The sequence below is a fragment of the Lissotriton vulgaris genome, chromosome 1_1, assembly GCF_964263255.1.
Source record: "Lissotriton vulgaris chromosome 1_1, aLisVul1.2, whole genome shotgun sequence".
Classification (NCBI taxonomy): Eukaryota; Metazoa; Chordata; class Amphibia; order Caudata; family Salamandridae; genus Lissotriton; species Lissotriton vulgaris.
Window position 1 is genome coordinate 842,848,486 of NC_141685.1, and position 19,518 is coordinate 842,868,003.

The following is a 19,518-nucleotide window of genomic DNA, read 5'->3' on the forward strand; positions in this document are numbered from 1 at the left end:
CAACCCTTGGTATTCGGCCCAGTGCAAGGGTAAAAGGAAAAACATGACAGAAGCCCTTCTCTCAAGGGATCCTTTACTAGTTAGAGCGGCTAGGAAGGATTATTTGAAAGTATTAGCGCTGGCTAAACGTGAATGGGAGGAACAGCATTGGCAGGATTTAACAGATGCTGTGAGTATGAGGAACCCAAAGCTATTTTGGGACTTAATCAATAGAGCTAGACAGGGGAGATCGCAACCACTAGCAGCTCATATAACTAGCCAGCAATGGTTTAATCATTTCTCAGCTTTATATGGCGGAACTGAAGATACAAATAGCCCCGTGGTAGCCAGCGGTGGGGGTGGGGAACCTACAGGGGAGGACGAGCACCCATTTACGCCCTCTGAAGTAGCAGTGGCTATTAGACACTTGACCCCAAAGAAGGCGGCCGGTCCGGATGGGATCCCAGGGGACCTCTTGATTGCGGAACCTATGGCCTGGGCCAACTTAATTGCCGTTATAATGAATTTGATTGTAAGGGGCCATCCTGTGCCAGATTCTTGGAAGGGGGCTGAGGTGGTTACTGTGTATAAGAAGGGGGCAAGAGATGACCCTGCCAATTACAGACCTATCAGTTTGATAGATGTAATTCAGAAAGTGGTTGGCAGGGTCATTATCTCAAGGGTTGGTGATTGGATGGAGGAGGCTAGCATCCTCTCCCACCTCCAAGCTGGATTCCGCCGGAAAGTGGGCACGATGGACCAGGTCTTTCGCTTTTTTGTTATCTATTGTAAGACAGTTACCATCAAAAAGGGCAGTCTTTATATGGCCTTTATAGATCTCAAAACAGCTTTTGACCTGGTCCCTTGGGCTAAATTGTGGGAGATTCTAGGAAGGTTGGGCTTCCCCGGTAGACTCTTGAGTTTAATTGTAAAGCTCCACGAGGGGAACTACGCGAGGATCAGATGGGGTACCCAGGGACAGCTGACTGATAGGGTCCCCGTGAGGAGTGGAGTACGTCAGGGCTGTGTTATGGCTCCGACTCTTTTCTCCTTGTTTGTGAATGGAGTGGTGGAACATCTGAGAGGGGAAGAGTTGGAAGCTCCATCCCTGGCGGGGGAAAAAATCCCCACTCTACTCTTCGCTGATGACATTATACTGATCTCCAAATCCCCAGCAGGATTGCAAAAGCTTTTGAATCTATTTAGCTCCTTCTGCATAGATAGAGGCTTAACCATCAACACCTCGAAAACCAAGCTGATGGCTTTCTCACCCTCCAAAAGATTTAAAAACAATTTCTCGCTCAATGGGGCACCCCTGGAGATGGTTGATTCATTCGATTATTTAGGGGTGCGGATAAATAGTCATATTAATTGGAAGGACCACTTGGCTAAAATGTTACTTGGTCACAAAAGAGTAACTGGGGTGACCTTGAGGGAGTATCAAGAGTCAACAAGTAAACCTGTGTCTCCGGTCATGGCCATTTATGAGGGCCAGATACTCCCGGCTGCATTATATGGCTCTGAGCTTTGGGGGTTCGAAAACGTTTTGGATGCCCCCGGGTAAGCTGAGCGCGTTACAAGTTTCATATAATAATCTTTCCTTAGCGGAAAATAAGTTTCTGAGGGAGGTGGTGGCTCTCCCCGCCTCTACCCCGCTGATCCCCTTGCGACTAGATTTGGGCAGACGAGTCCTAAAGGACCTAGTGAGGCTGCGTCCATTGCTCTTCTGGGTCCGCCTAAGAAGGACCAAGGAGCTTGCCAAATATACTGAAGGGTTGGATGACCTATTATTGCTTGATACTGGCAACAAGATTGGATGGCTGAACAATGTGAGACACCTGGTTCTTCAATTGGGATTGAGAGATGTGTGGGAGACACAAACGCCGCCGCCCAAACTAGTGATCAAGAAGTTATACTGGGATTGGGTGCAGGGCGAGGCAATACGCGGTGGGGCCGGGGGTTCACTCACTGAACGGTTCTTAGAGTTCAAATGGGCTAGAAAGCTGGAACCCCTTTTGGATCTTATAACCAAGCCTCTAGACAGAGCGTTATATTTAAAACTAAGGTACGGGATCCTCCCGGTGCATGAATTCACCGCGAGGTGGTCCAACTCTGGTGGCCCTTCGCATTCGTGCCCTGGCTGTGCAGCCCCTAAGGAGTCTGTGGCCCACTTACTTTTTGCCTGCCCCGCCTACGAAGTGGCACGGAAGATCTGGCTGAAACCTGTATGCAGGGAGTTGGGGCTGAGGTGTCACAGACTGGCCTTACGCGTACTCTCTACTGACTCATCATCCACTGCCATGATATGCGGGGTGGCAGCAAAATATTTGAGCAGTGCATGGCTGACGCGCTCAAGGATATTGAAGCTGCACTCTGGGCTACCAATTGATTGACTGTATGAAATTGATGGTTCTCCTATTATAATATAGTGAACGGTTGAGGATGTTTTGGCTAAGGTCCATATTAATTATTCTGTTATATTTTATCATTGTTCTAGCGGGGGAAATGTACTTTTATTGTGTATATGTATCTTTTATGGTGAACAATTTTTACCGAATAAAGATATTAAAAAAAAAAAAAAGTATTGAAGCAGTTTTGGGTTTTGCAGCCATAGTACATAGCAATATTTACAACAAGGGGTGGTGAGGGACAGAGTCTCTGAATTAAGCAGAAAGCTCTCACCCAGTCAAGAGATCAGGGCTAGATCCAACACCGTTTTTTAGCTCACTGCACCATCCCAGTTTCAGAACCTGGCTGTATGCAAATTAGTCTGTTCCTGTCCCAGTGCATGATGGGAACAGGGCAAACCAAACTACAAAAGCCAATTCTTACACTGGGAAGGAAACAAGCTCCCGGGGACCGGTTTCTGGCATTACAGCCGTCTTCGGCCCGGTTTGCTTGAATCCTGATGGTGCAATGAGCAAGGGTCTCACATCTGAGAATACCCTTCCACGCTTAGGGTGGACAAAAATATTTACAACAAGGGGTGGTGAGGGACAGAGTCTCTGAATTAAGCAGAAAGCTCTCACCCAGTCAAGAGATCAGGGCTAGATCCAACACCGTTTTTTAGCTCACTGCACCATCCCAGTTTCAGAACCTGGCTGTATGCAAATTAGTCTGTTCCTGTCCCAGTGCATGATGGGAACAGGGCAAACCAAACTACAAAAGCCAATTCTTACACTGGGAAGGAAACAAGCTCCCGGGGACCGGTTTCTGGCATTACAGCCGTCTTCGGCCCGGTTTGCTTGAATCCTGATGGTGCAATGAGCAAGGGTCTCACATCTGAGAATACCCTTCCACGCTTAGGGTGGACAAAAATATTTACAACAAGGGGTGGTGAGGGACAGAGTCTCTGAATTAAGCAGAAAGCTCTCACCCAGTCAAGAGATCAGGGCTAGATCCAACACCGTTTTTTAGCTCACTGCACCATCCCAGTTTCAGAACCTGGCTGTATGCAAATTAGTCTGTTCCTGTCCCAGTGCATGATGGGAACAGGGCAAACCAAACTACAAAAGCCAATTCTTACACTGGGAAGGAAACAAGCTCCCGGGGACCGGTTTCTGGCATTACAGCCGTCTTCGGCCCGGTTTGCTTGAATCCTGATGGTGCAATGAGCAAGGGTCTCACATCTGAGAATACCCTTCCACGCTTAGGGTGGACAAAAATATTTACAACAAGGGGTGGTGAGGGACAGAGTCTCTGAATTAAGCAGAAAGCTCTCACCCAGTCAAGAGATCAGGGCTAGATCCAACACCGTTTTTTAGCTCACTGCACCATCCCAGTTTCAGAACCTGGCTGTATGCAAATTAGTCTGTTCCTGTCCCAGTGCATGATGGGAACAGGGCAAACCAAACTACAAAAGCCAATTCTTACACTGGGAAGGAAACAAGCTCCCGGGGACCGGTTTCTGGCATTACAGCCGTCTTCGGCCCGGTTTGCTTGAATCCTGATGGTGCAATGAGCAAGGGTCTCACATCTGAGAATACCCTTCCACGCTTAGGGTGGACAAAAATATTTACAACAAGGGGTGGTGAGGGACAGAGTCTCTGAATTAAGCAGAAAGCTCTCACCCAGTCAAGAGATCAGGGCTAGATCCAACACCGTTTTTTAGCTCACTGCACCATCCCAGTTTCAGAACCTGGCTGTATGCAAATTAGTCTGTTCCTGTCCCAGTGCATGATGGGAACAGGGCAAACCAAACTACAAAAGCCAATTCTTACACTGGGAAGGAAACAAGCTCCCGGGGACCGGTTTCTGGCATTACAGCCGTCTTCGGCCCGGTTTGCTTGAATCCTGATGGTGCAATGAGCAAGGGTCTCACATCTGAGAATACCCTTCCACGCTTAGGGTGGACAAAAATATTTACAACAAGGGGTGGTGAGGGACAGAGTCTCTGAATTAAGCAGAAAGCTCTCACCCAGTCAAGAGATCAGGGCTAGATCCAACACCGTTTTTTAGCTCACTGCACCATCCCAGTTTCAGAACCTGGCTGTATGCAAATTAGTCTGTTCCTGTCCCAGTGCATGATGGGAACAGGGCAAACCAAACTACAAAAGCCAATTCTTACACTGGGAAGGAAACAAGCTCCCGGGGACCGGTTTCTGGCATTACAGCCGTCTTCGGCCCGGTTTGCTTGAATCCTGATGGTGCAATGAGCAAGGGTCTCACATCTGAGAATACCCTTCCACGCTTAGGGTGGACAAAAATATTTACAACAAGGGGTGGTGAGGGACAGAGTCTCTGAATTAAGCAGAAAGCTCTCACCCAGTCAAGAGATCAGGGCTAGATCCAACACCGTTTTTTAGCTCACTGCACCATCCCAGTTTCAGAACCTGGCTGTATGCAAATTAGTCTGTTCCTGTCCCAGTGCATGATGGGAACAGGGCAAACCAAACTACAAAAGCCAATTCTTACACTGGGAAGGAAACAAGCTCCCGGGGACCGGTTTCTGGCATTACAGCCGTCTTCGGCCCGGTTTGCTTGAATCCTGATGGTGCAATGAGCAAGGGTCTCACATCTGAGAATACCCTTCCACGCTTAGGGTGGACAAAAATATTTACAACAAGGGGTGGTGAGGGACAGAGTCTCTGAATTAAGCAGAAAGCTCTCACCCAGTCAAGAGATCAGGGCTAGATCCAACACCGTTTTTTAGCTCACTGCACCATCCCAGTTTCAGAACCTGGCTGTATGCAAATTAGTCTGTTCCTGTCCCAGTGCATGATGGGAACAGGGCAAACCAAACTACAAAAGCCAATTCTTACACTGGGAAGGAAACAAGCTCCCGGGGACCGGTTTCTGGCATTACAGCCGTCTTCGGCCCGGTTTGCTTGAATCCTGATGGTGCAATGAGCAAGGGTCTCACATCTGAGAATACCCTTCCACGCTTAGGGTGGACAAAAATATTTACAACAAGGGGTGGTGAGGGACAGAGTCTCTGAATTAAGCAGAAAGCTCTCACCCAGTCAAGAGATCAGGGCTAGATCCAACACCGTTTTTTAGCTCACTGCACCATCCCAGTTTCAGAACCTGGCTGTATGCAAATTAGTCTGTTCCTGTCCCAGTGCATGATGGGAACAGGGCAAACCAAACTACAAAAGCCAATTCTTACACTGGGAAGGAAACAAGCTCCCGGGGACCGGTTTCTGGCATTACAGCCGTCTTCGGCCCGGTTTGCTTGAATCCTGATGGTGCAATGAGCAAGGGTCTCACATCTGAGAATACCCTTCCACGCTTAGGGTGGACAAAAATATTTACAACAAGGGGTGGTGAGGGACAGAGTCTCTGAATTAAGCAGAAAGCTCTCACCCAGTCAAGAGATCAGGGCTAGATCCAACACCGTTTTTTAGCTCACTGCACCATCCCAGTTTCAGAACCTGGCTGTATGCAAATTAGTCTGTTCCTGTCCCAGTGCATGATGGGAACAGGGCAAACCAAACTACAAAAGCCAATTCTTACACTGGGAAGGAAACAAGCTCCCGGGGACCGGTTTCTGGCATTACAGCCGTCTTCGGCCCGGTTTGCTTGAATCCTGATGGTGCAATGAGCAAGGGTCTCACATCTGAGAATACCCTTCCACGCTTAGGGTGGACAAAAATATTTACAACAAGGGGTGGTGAGGGACAGAGTCTCTGAATTAAGCAGAAAGCTCTCACCCAGTCAAGAGATCAGGGCTAGATCCAACACCGTTTTTTAGCTCACTGCACCATCCCAGTTTCAGAACCTGGCTGTATGCAAATTAGTCTGTTCCTGTCCCAGTGCATGATGGGAACAGGGCAAACCAAACTACAAAAGCCAATTCTTACACTGGGAAGGAAACAAGCTCCCGGGGACCGGTTTCTGGCATTACAGCCGTCTTCGGCCCGGTTTGCTTGAATCCTGATGGTGCAATGAGCAAGGGTCTCACATCTGAGAATACCCTTCCACGCTTAGGGTGGACAAAAATATTTACAACAAGGGGTGGTGAGGGACAGAGTCTCTGAATTAAGCAGAAAGCTCTCACCCAGTCAAGAGATCAGGGCTAGATCCAACACCGTTTTTTAGCTCACTGCACCATCCCAGTTTCAGAACCTGGCTGTATGCAAATTAGTCTGTTCCTGTCCCAGTGCATGATGGGAACAGGGCAAACCAAACTACAAAAGCCAATTCTTACACTGGGAAGGAAACAAGCTCCCGGGGACCGGTTTCTGGCATTACAGCCGTCTTCGGCCCGGTTTGCTTGAATCCTGATGGTGCAATGAGCAAGGGTCTCACATCTGAGAATACCCTTCCACGCTTAGGGTGGACAAAAATATTTACAACAAGGGGTGGTGAGGGACAGAGTCTCTGAATTAAGCAGAAAGCTCTCACCCAGTCAAGAGATCAGGGCTAGATCCAACACCGTTTTTTAGCTCACTGCACCATCCCAGTTTCAGAACCTGGCTGTATGCAAATTAGTCTGTTCCTGTCCCAGTGCATGATGGGAACAGGGCAAACCAAACTACAAAAGCCAATTCTTACACTGGGAAGGAAACAAGCTCCCGGGGACCGGTTTCTGGCATTACAGCCGTCTTCGGCCCGGTTTGCTTGAATCCTGATGGTGCAATGAGCAAGGGTCTCACATCTGAGAATACCCTTCCACGCTTAGGGTGGACAAAAATATTTACAACAAGGGGTGGTGAGGGACAGAGTCTCTGAATTAAGCAGAAAGCTCTCACCCAGTCAAGAGATCAGGGCTAGATCCAACACCGTTTTTTAGCTCACTGCACCATCCCAGTTTCAGAACCTGGCTGTATGCAAATTAGTCTGTTCCTGTCCCAGTGCATGATGGGAACAGGGCAAACCAAACTACAAAAGCCAATTCTTACACTGGGAAGGAAACAAGCTCCCGGGGACCGGTTTCTGGCATTACAGCCGTCTTCGGCCCGGTTTGCTTGAATCCTGATGGTGCAATGAGCAAGGGTCTCACATCTGAGAATACCCTTCCACGCTTAGGGTGGACAAAAATATTTACAACAAGGGGTGGTGAGGGACAGAGTCTCTGAATTAAGCAGAAAGCTCTCACCCAGTCAAGAGATCAGGGCTAGATCCAACACCGTTTTTTAGCTCACTGCACCATCCCAGTTTCAGAACCTGGCTGTATGCAAATTAGTCTGTTCCTGTCCCAGTGCATGATGGGAACAGGGCAAACCAAACTACAAAAGCCAATTCTTACACTGGGAAGGAAACAAGCTCCCGGGGACCGGTTTCTGGCATTACAGCCGTCTTCGGCCCGGTTTGCTTGAATCCTGATGGTGCAATGAGCAAGGGTCTCACATCTGAGAATACCCTTCCACGCTTAGGGTGGACAAAAATATTTACAACAAGGGGTGGTGAGGGACAGAGTCTCTGAATTAAGCAGAAAGCTCTCACCCAGTCAAGAGATCAGGGCTAGATCCAACACCGTTTTTTAGCTCACTGCACCATCCCAGTTTCAGAACCTGGCTGTATGCAAATTAGTCTGTTCCTGTCCCAGTGCATGATGGGAACAGGGCAAACCAAACTACAAAAGCCAATTCTTACACTGGGAAGGAAACAAGCTCCCGGGGACCGGTTTCTGGCATTACAGCCGTCTTCGGCCCGGTTTGCTTGACCAGGGACAGACTGATTTGCATATAGCCAGGTTCTGAGCTGGGATGGGGCAGTGAGATAAATAACGGTGATGGATCAAGCCCTGATCTTTGGACTGGGTAAGAGTGGTCTGCTCAATTCAGACACTCTGTTCATCACCACCCCCTTTTGTAAATCGATTTTGGCCACTATAGGTGTGGCAGGGTATACTCAGACATGAGTCCCTTTCTCACTGCTCCATCAGGATTCAAGCAAGCCGGGCCGAAGAGGCTGAAATGCCAGAAACCGGTCCCCGGTAGCTTGTCTCCTTTCTGGTAAAGAATTGGCTTGGTAGTTTAGTCTGCCCTGTTCCCATGATGCACTGGGCCAGGGACAGACTGATTTGCATATAGCCAGGTTCTGAGCTGGGATGGGGCAGTGAGATAAATAACGGTGATGGATCAAGCCCTGATCTTTGGACTGGGTAAGAGTGGTCTGCTCAATTCAGACACTCTGTTCATCACCACCCCCTTTTGTAAATCGATTTTGGCCACTATAGGTGTGGCAGGGTATACTCAGACATGAGTCCCTTTCTCACTGCTCCATCAGGATTCAAGCAAGCCGGGCCGAAGAGGCTGAAATGCCAGAAACCGGTCCCCGGTAGCTTGTCTCCTTTCTGGTAAAGAATTGGCTTGGTAGTTTAGTCTGCCCTGTTCCCATGATGCACTGGGCCAGGGACAGACTGATTTGCATATAGCCAGGTTCTGAGCTGGGATGGGGCAGTGAGATAAATAACGGTGATGGATCAAGCCCTGATCTTTGGACTGGGTAAGAGTGGTCTGCTCAATTCAGACACTCTGTTCATCACCACCCCCTTTTGTAAATCGATTTTGGCCACTATAGGTGTGGCAGGGTATACTCAGACATGAGTCCCTTTCTCACTGCTCCATCAGGATTCAAGCAAGCCGGGCCGAAGAGGCTGAAATGCCAGAAACCGGTCCCCGGTAGCTTGTCTCCTTTCTGGTAAAGAATTGGCTTGGTAGTTTAGTCTGCCCTGTTCCCATGATGCACTGGGCCAGGGACAGACTGATTTGCATATAGCCAGGTTCTGAGCTGGGATGGGGCAGTGAGATAAATAACGGTGATGGATCAAGCCCTGATCTTTGGACTGGGTAAGAGTGGTCTGCTCAATTCAGACACTCTGTTCATCACCACCCCCTTTTGTAAATCGATAGTACATAGCAAGCCACACAATGATGTGATACTAATTTATAAAGCTAAATGTTGCCCAGCCGCAACACATGGGGCTGGTGTCTGGTGTTTCTGTAATCAAACAGGTCTGGAAAAGGTAGACAATGGTTTATTAAAAGGTTGCTGGCATCCCCCAAGACCACCAGTAATTGTATGTGCCATATGGAACTCGAATTGGGGCACATATGGGATTCAGTTAGGCTACAACCGATCATGTTATGGGTGAAAATCTGGTAGGAAAAAACTATATTAAACCTTGCAATCTTAGGTGATTGCTTGCACATGGAAAGAGTTAAAAAATCCCATGGATCCCATATATACATAAGACTTGTAACTGGATGGACCAATATGAGCTGTTTTTGAATCCCCATCCTTTTATATCCAGGTTTTCCAGACCACTGAAGAAATTATTTTTAGCTAAATGTGCAGAGGAAAGAATGTTAAAAACAAACAAAAATGGCTACAGTTGCTGCATATGCTCGGATCAGCACGTGCTGCGGTATTGAGCCTTATTTGACCCGGTTCAGCAACCTACGCCACAGGTACTTTCTTTGCACATGTCCTTGTAGCGTACCCGAAGCAAGGTGCGTTTGCCACCAACTTGCCTGCCTGCCCATGTGATGGTCAGTCTAAACTAAGTAGAACATACTTTATCCTTTTCTGAGAATGATATTCTCCATTAAAGAAAGTGCTTATTTTGCCCTTCTTCAAGAAAGCAAACTGTAGACCGTGTAGGGCCGCCATGGAGTTTTCCAAACTTTATGACCTATAGATATATCTTTTGCAATTGCGACCTATATACAGCGGTCAATACGCCAGGGCTCTGCAACCATTGCATGAACTGGCACTCCTGTATGATGATTTACTTCTCACTGTCATGTTTTAATCAATTTTATATGGCAATGGACTTTAATATGTCTTGTCAGTATTTTATGGGATTCTATTGCATTTTATGGTCTTTGAATGACCAAATAAATACAGATGATTATGATGATGATGATGTGTGTTGGTTTTATCTAGACTCCTCACAGGCTACATAGTAGCACTGACCAGCAAACCAAAATGGTTCATTACCATAGGTTATGAATGTAGGTGCACTTCTTGTGCCTCAATAGAAATAATTCAGAAAAGGGGGTGGTGATGGACAGAGTATCTGAATTAAGCAGAACACTCGTACCCAGTCAACAGATCAGGGCTTGATCAATCTCGGTTTTTTAGCTCACTGCACCATCCCAGCTCAGAACCTGGCTACATGCAAATTAGTCTGTCCCTGGCCCAGTGCATCATGGGAACAGGGCAGACCAAACTACCAAGCCAATTCTTTTACTGGAAAGGAAACAAGCTTCCGGGGACCGGTTTCTGGCATTACAGCCGTCTTCGGCCCGGCTTGCTTGAATCCTGATGGTGCAGTGAGCAAGGGACTCATGTCTGAGCATACCCTTCCACGCTTATGGTAGACAAAACGATTCAGAAAAGGGGGTGGAGATGAACAGAGTATCTGAATTAAGCAGAACACTCGGACCCAGTCAACAGATTAGGGCTTGATCCATCACCGTTTTTTAGCTCACTGCACCATCCCAGCTCAGAACCTGGCTACATGCAAATTAGTCTGTCCCTGGCCCAGTGCATCATGGGAACAGGGCAGACCAAACTACCAAGCCAATTCTTTTACTGGAAAGGATACAAGCTTCCGGGGACCGGTTTCTGGCATTACAGCCGTCTTCGGCCCGGCTTGCTTGCTAATCAATAGAAATAAGCCTGCCATGCAGGTAAAGGGAAGCACTCCTGAAATAGGTTAAGTCTTTCGCCGGCTATAGGAATTCGAAAAGCACTGATACCCACTCATCTGGCAGAAAGTCTTAAAGCTTCATTTATGAGAAATGACGCATCACTGCGTGAAAGCAGCGATGCGTCACTTCTCAGTGCGCACTCCTTGCGACATACCTGATGCGTCATATTTATAGTATGACGCATCATGTCGCAAAGAGTTACAGATACGTCAGTATTTCTGAGGTATCTGTAAGCACAAAAGTGACGCATTGCTGGAGTGTGTCCCAAAAGTGATGCAACTCCAGCAATGCGTTCTTTGCCCCATGTGAAAGGGCCTGCGTCAATCTTACGCCTGCTGTGAGGCAGGCGCAAGAATTTGACGCAACGGCGTACTAGAAGTGACGCAGTGAAATCTCATAGATTTCACTGCGTCACTTCTACTAGGCTTTTTGCGCGGGAAACCCCCCATGCATACATTATACCTGACGCAGGTATAATGTAGCGCAGGGGTTTACAAAGTGACGCATCTGCTAAGATGTGTCACTTTGCAAATAGTGCGCAACGGGAGGCATGTTTTACGCCGCCGATGCATCACAAAAAGTGATGCACCGGAAGCACAAAACTGACGCAAGGCCTCATAAATGAGGCTCTTAGGGGCAGATTTATGTTAACTGGCGCATCCCCAGGGATGCGCCAGTTAACGTGCGCCACAGTGCGCCACAGCTCCGCCACCCATGGTGCGCCGCATTTATAATGTGGCGCACCATGGTGCAAAAACGGCACAGATGCGTGACGCATCTGTGCCGGAAATGTGGCGCATTGCTGGAGTTGCGTCGCAAGCGCGACACAGCTCCTGCAAGGCTCGGGGGTACACCATCTGCACAATGTTGCGTCAAGACCTACGCCTGCTTCAAGCAGGCGAGGGGTTTCGACGCAGCGTTGCCCTGAAAGTGACTGAGTGAAATCTCATAGATTTCACTCAGCCACTTTCAGGAGGCGTTCCTGCGCAGGAACGCCCCCCCCCTGCGCAGGAACACCTCCTTATGGCGCAGTGCTGTACAACGTGACGCATCTCCTAGATGCGTCACGCTGTAAATAGGGCGCATTGTTTGCGCCGCAGTTGCGTCAAATAAAGTGACGCAATTGCGGCGCACAGAGGCGCAACGGCCTCATAAATCTGCCCCTTAGTGTTTGGTTGGACCAGTTATTTCCTTTCTCAAGCAGATGATAGTAGGAGTGGTAAGAAGACATCATTCCAAAGCATTTGATGTTCAGAAGCTAATGATGACCTGAAAACAGACCGCTAACAAGAAATCAAATAGCACTGCTTCTACTCAACAGGGAGGTTACATTGCAGTATACATTTGTAAACAAAAAAAATCAGTTCAGTATACAGATACTAATGGAGTACAGCCTATGAGCGCCTGTGGAAACGAGTCCCACACTAAAGCACACTGCGTCAAAATATTGGATAAGGCAATGCCAGTCTCGTGACCCAATGACGAAGCTGAGAAGCAAGACCATCAAAGTATGAAACTGTCCCCCATGGAAGACCCGGAACCCCAATAAAGGGCAATAACCTCCTGCAAGGTGGATGCTGGCCACATACAGAACTAGTTGATGTGTAAACAAGGGGGAGGGAAAGGAAAATCATTACTGTAATGTGTCAAGCAACATCATCCCTTAGTACTATGCATTACCGCAACAGCTGTCACAAGAAACTAGGTGCTAGGACTCTTCTTAAAAGGCTTATGACCACACCAAAATAGAAGGATCCATTGTTAAGGGTTTTCTCTAAGCACATATTCTTCACTCCTTTTAAAAGTGCTCCAGGGGGAGCCCGCCGTGTGTACCCTTCAGTCTCCAAAGTGCGTAGGGTCCAATGGTGGACTACATCACCTCGATGAATGATGTTCTTGGCCCTTTTTAAGCAAGAACCTTAAAGTTTGGTACTTTTGTTTAGATATCATAACCATAAGTGGAGGACCCTGGTACCTAGCGTCTTGTGACAGGTAATGCGGTCATCCACCCATACTGAACTGGCCTGGTTACTCCAAGGACAAGGGCATACTGAGAACTCACTTGTGTGGTGGTTCCTTCTCAAGGGTAACCTGCTGATCCTGCTGGTGTGGGGTCCCATGTGATTGATCAGCCCACCAATGAAAGAGACCGCAAGGTGATATCAATAGGGGCCCTAGTTGTGACGTCTTTAGCATATGTCTGAAAAAGAATGCCATCGAAAATAGACTATAAGACCATGCAGAACGGACTAGAGAAGGACACTGAACACTATCTAGCAGATCAGTAGGTTTAACAAGGCGGGGTTCACATAATAGCCAAGGGCGTGCCACAAAATGCTCAAACGCATGGGTAAGTATCTTGACTCAACTTCCCTAAACTTATGGTATTTTGTTAAAGTACTAGATTTTGCTTACATTTTCGAAGTGATTGCTGCTTTCGAAATATCAATTTTATTAAAGTAATATTGCGAGAACCACTGCTGAGGCAAAAAAGATTATCTCAATTGTGTGAGAGAACCTGAAGTCTTCAAAGGTTTGTTACATCACTTTAATTATGATTTCATCTGCCTTTTGTTGCTGTCTGGACCTAACAGATTCGTTCATTCAGAAAATGCTCCAACTGAATTAGGGTTTGGGTATAACTTTTCCAAAACTTGTAGTGGTAGTTTGGAGTTTTACTTTGGGTGTCGCACTTTCTAAGTAAATATTGGTGCACTGTAAAATAATAAAGACCAACATCTTCGTTATTTAATTTCCACACCAGGTGCCAAAGTACCAAGCCTTGCTCAGTCCTCTACCACGCAAACACCCATCACCATTAGTGATGCACCTCTTGCCGCAGACGACAATCAACCACTCAGCACCGCTGTCATTGCACAAGACCCACCCAGCACCGGAGTGGATGACGCTTCAGGTTTGCCGCCTTTCAGTGGTGTTGGTGATGGGAGTGTGAGGGAGTATTCATTGAATGCACACCAGTTGTCACTTGGATCGGTTTGCATGTCATGCTTATGAAGCACGACCTAAAAGGGACGTAAAATAATTCCGCCTAAAGGTTTTTTCGCTTGTCTTCATAGCAATAATACCTATCTTGCACTTTAGATAACCTTATTAAAAGTAGGAGGCTGGAGCCACAGAATGAAATTATTTGTGAAAATTGAACAAACACAGAATGTTGTTTAGTGACTTTGACACTGAGGTGGATGTTGCAAGGACCTTTTTATAGCTCAAAGAAGAGTAAAATGGGTTTTAAAAGTTCAAATAAAGTTCAACTCATGGTCCCATGATAGATGTGCTTTAGAAAGATGTACATCTGCAACAGTTGAAAGCAGTATGTAGTAATACGGCCACGCTGGTATGATGTAAACCAAGTAGGTTTATTCACAGGTTGGTTAACAGGTAGTAAACATCCTCATCAAGTAATCACAACATGTATATCAGCAGTCCTATGTATCCATCAACAGTCCCACCGGGAGCAGCCTGCTAGCTGCTCAGCCCCATCCATCCAACTGTCACTCTGCTCCAGTCATCCAAGCATTCCTCACACAGCCCACACACCAACATTCACTCAGAACATTCACACAGGCTGAGCAGCTAGGGACAAGATAACATAAGAGACAGATAGCAATGGGAGATTACTACACAGTATTAACCGAGTACGCCCTTGAAGACTAAAGTAGCCCATCATGAGTTTATTTTGTAACAATAAAAAAAAAAGAAAGAAAGAAAAATGAGTGGCGATGTCAAAAGTTTTTCTTAGGCGGCCACCATGCACTTCCACCACTGAGCAGCTAGGGACAAGTTATCATAAGAGACAGATAGCAATGGGAGATTACTACATATCTCTTTCCTTATAATTGAAAGATGAAATTAAACATCTTGAAACTATAGACCTAAAAATACAAGATAGGATAAATAATAAGAATGTCTTAAAACTACAAGCATAAATGTATAATACCAATAGAATAGCGAACATCTTAAGACTGTAGTAAAAACAGCAAAAGACAATTAACATAGTCAGTAACCCAGGGATGACAGAAACAACATCACAAGAGGGGTAGCGACTAAGAAAGCTAAAGAGAGAAGAGAAAAGGTGCATAATATAAAATATGAAAAACCCATCTCCCCCTCTTAATAAAAGCAATAAATTGATGACGAAAATGTATAAGATCCCATGTAGGGAAAACTCCATGTAAAAGTGTGGAAAGAGGGACTGGGACCCAAATTCCTACCCCCCCACCCTAAACAGGGGATAACATGGATGAAAATGTAGACGAGAGGGACTCATACCCAATGTCCTGCCCCCACCCTAAACAGGGGACAACATAAATGTGAATGTGGACAAGAGGGACTATAACCCAATGTCCTGCCCCTAAAAACCAAAAGGGACAACTAGTGATCATAAAACAATCACACTATGTACATCCTGAGAACATAGGGACTTACACCCTATATCCTGCCCCACTATCAACTAAGGGACAACCTGTACCATGAAATGTGAGAGCTCTCCGAATGAGAAGAGGCCAGCAGTGTAAAACCAACAAGAAAAATTGTGCGGTGCAATTCGTCTCATGCACGCAGGGACTCACCCCTGCAACCATTCAAAAAGACCACCCTCACGTAAGGGTACAATGTAAAAAACGTAAAAATCCCAAAACTTACCCCACTGTAGGGCCAACCCTCATGTAAGGGTACACTCACCCTGTGTAGGGGCACCTGTAAGAAAATGTAACAAACCTAATGGACATCCTGGTACAATGTAGTAAAGCGTAAAAAATCCCAAACCTTACCCCAAAGTAGGACCAACTCTCTTGTAAGGAAACACTCACCCGTGTAAGGGTTCAGCTCCTGTAGGGGCCATGTGAAGTGCAGTAAACTCCTGCGAAGAAAACTACATATCCCTAGCGTAAGGGAAAACTTAATATGAGAAAATGTAAGACTATAAAACTGAATTAGAAATATGACATTTAAGATTGCCAGATACATGGTGAATATTGAAACTTTAACTGAAACGCTGCAAACTGATGTACAAATAAGACGTCCAAAAACAAATGTGTAAAATAGACACTAGATGGCAGCGTAACACAAGGCAGAGAATACCGCTCAGTAGCACTTGTAAACTATTAATCAAACTACAGAAGGACCTGAGCCGTTCTATTAAATTAATATGACGAGCAACACTTCAAAAGAAATCTTCTTTGCTTTCATTGTAATTGTGTGCACGATTAGTTTCAAGACGCTTTCAATCTGACTGAAGAAGCACTTGGTTGGTAAATGGTAGACTGAAAACAATTAGCCTTGTTGAATTCCATTAGTGAGACATATTCACATTGTGAATTGTTTATGTTCACAAGTTTAAAGAATGACACTCACAGCTTTGCAAATCAAAATAGTTCACTGCTCAAACAACATGCGGTGCAGTATGAGTGACTCCAAACTTAACTGACTGACTTCTGACTTTTACGCTATCTATCCCATCCTCGTCGCCAAAATTAATGTAATAATCACGCTACGCTGGTATGATGTAAACCAAGTAGGTTTATTCACAGGTTGGTTAAGAGGTAGTAAACTTCTTCATGAAGTAATCACAACATGTATATCAGCAGTCCTATGTATCCATCAACAGTCCCACCGGGAGCAGCCTGCTAGCTGCTCAGCCCCATCCATCCAACTGTCACTCTGCTCCAGTCATCCAAGCATTCCTCACACAGCCCACACACCAACATTCCACTCAGAACATTCACACAGGCTGAGCAGCTAGGGACAAGATAACATAAGAGACAGATAGCAATGGGAGATTACTACACAGTATTAACCGAGTACGCCCTTAAAGACTAAAGTAGTCCATCATGAGTTTATTTTGTAAAAATAAAAAAAAAGAAAGAAAGAAAAATGAGTGACGATGTCAGAAGTTTTTCTTAGGCGCCCACCATGCACTTCCACCACAGATGCCCACTTCCACCACTGGAGTGGGCAGTTACATTATAGGAAACTATATATAGGGTGACTGAAGAAGTACTTTAGGTGTGGCTCATTTAATTAAGTGCTCAGATGTGTTTAAAGAACATTACAAGCACAATATCATTGCACAATGTGAAACAAACAGTAGGATCACACAGTCCACAATCCACCCTAGCTCTGCACTCTTCGACCATAAGGCCTGATTTCGAGTTTGTTGATCATAGTACTTGGTGGCAAACGTTACAGAGTACCCTGTCCACCAAACTCCCGATCCGCCTGCCTCACTGAGAGAAGGGTGGACCCTAAACCTTTCAAAGATGCAGCCCATGAGGGCTTTGTTAATGGAAATCTTCTGCCTATGGCTCAATTGAGTAGGGGCCATTAGAGGTAGGGCATCACACCGTCCATCCTTTTTTTCTGCCCTTCACTGACAGGTAAAGTCTGGCAGCGAGGGCCAGAAATAGAAACTAATGACCCCCCCCACACCCTGGAAGAAACCCCCCAGGGTATGAGAGTCATTAGTTTTTTTTTTTCAGAAACAAGCTGCCCCTTTGACAGTCTGTTTCTGAAAACTAAAAAAGTGTAAAATGTTTAAAAGTGTAATGGATGGCCTCAAAACTGACTGCAGCCATACATTAACATTTTTGTACCTTGAAGGGAACTGCCATGACTGCAAAACCTCGCATGTCAGAGATGACCGATGGGCCTCCAGTCATCTCCAAATTTGGCATATAATAGTCCCAAGAGTAGAGCTTTGGCAATATGATTGCCGAGGTATAAGCTTTAGATTTCCTAACAATCATGCTGGTATACAATGTTATACATTTTTTATATGAGAAGCAGAACACGAGAGGGGCTTAACAGGCAGTAGAAAGACAGTGAAATGCAGATTGTTAGGGGTAGTTGAAACACAATAATTTCAAAACTAACATGCTTTAAGGCAGAGATGAGAGCAAGAGTGTTGTTTTTGTCAATGTGAGCAGGTAAAAATCCAGGGTGAAATCCGACAGACACCTCACCATACCAGACAGAAAGCACTTGTACCCAACTATTTACTACATGACATTTTATATACACATATACATTTTTTAAGGCCCTTCTCTGAAGCTACACCTCTGTATAGTCCATCGGGATGGTGGAGATAGTGTCCTCTGCCATCCTGCTGGACTGTAGTCCGCCTGTCAAACGATAAATCATGCTCGTAGTCTCTTTTTTATTGCCCGCACCCACAATCCCATATGTGAATTGGATCTTTGAAGTAAATTCGAACAAAACACTTTCCATATTGCGAAATGCAAAGAGAAAACAAGCTCTTGAGCTTAATAAGCAACATATTTGATAACTTAATGTGTTAAAGAAATAGAGAGAGTGAGGGTCAACATATGCTCATCCTTCTCCCCTGGGAACTAATAATAAACAACATGAATGAGCTAGATATCAAATTAAATCAAGAATCCATTCAATAATTCTTCTGTGAGAAAAAAACATTTTTTTTTTAAAAGGACCCTCACATGCCAAGCTAGTTTGTATCATGCTTGATCGCTGGGTTCCCATTTAGGGTGCCGTGTGCATTCTAGGCGTGCTACGCACCTGATTACAGTGGAGCAGGATTTTCTTTCTGTGTCAATTTGTGAAATAGGTGAGTTGAAACTGTCTCAAGGATACCCCTCCTAGCCAGGAGAATTTTGATAGCGGGTTACTGGGGCAGGATTAAAAACAAAATGTGGTTGTGAAGGAGATAAAAATGGACTTGCATGTAATAAATTAGGTGTACATGTTTCAGCCAATTTAATTAATTTGAATGAGTTTTTTCAGGACCAAAAGTGACGGGCCAGCTAATGTCCCTAAAAGTGTTTGTGCACATGCACCAGGGTGTGCATAAAAAGAAGGGAGGTGATATTGTGACTTACAGTTTTCACCAGGAGTAATATACTATTGTTGCAGTAGTCTTTTGCGGCATGGATCCTACAAGAGGTGGTACCTGCTGTCAAACTTTCATCAAGATCAACCACCTACGTGGAAACCTATGCAGCACATTCACGAGATCCCGGGAAAGCTGGCCCCTCACTTTTGGTTCTGAAGAAAGCCATTCATATTAATTAAATTGGTTTAAACGTGTAGACCTAATTTAGGATGTGTGAGACCATTTTTATCTCCTTCACATACACATTTTGTTTTTAATCCTGCCCCAGGAACCCGCAATTAAAATTCTACTGGCTAGGAAGGGTATCCTGGAGACAGTTTCAACTCACCTATTCCACAAATTGGCACAAAAAGAAAATCCCGCTCCACTGTAATCAGGGATCGTAGCACACATAGGATGCACTTGGCACCCTAGGTGAGAACCCAATGATGAAGCATGCCACAAACTAGGTTGGTGAGTGAAGGTTAACTTCGTGTTGCTAACCTTTGTACGATCTGAAGTTCAGCTCAGCCTTACATGCATTCGGAGGCCGATTTATTAAGTGCCATT

At 45.7% G+C, this 19,518-nt stretch overlaps 1 protein-coding gene across 4 annotated transcripts in view; it reads left to right on the top strand.

The window, feature by feature from the left end:
- Nucleotides 1-19,518, top strand: part of PTPRC (protein tyrosine phosphatase receptor type C) — a 644,370-nt gene that overhangs the window by 239,582 nt on the left and 385,270 nt on the right. For 2 of the 4 annotated variants that reach the window (XM_086957664.1, XM_086957674.1), the window contains exon 4: nt 13,849-13,998. The exons of the other annotated variants lie outside the window; for them this stretch is intronic. In XM_086957664.1, coding sequence (XP_086813790.1) covers nt 13,849-13,998 — 150 coding nt within the window. The remainder of the gene's footprint in view (nt 1-13,848; nt 13,999-19,518) is intronic. 4 annotated transcript variants of the gene reach the window in all.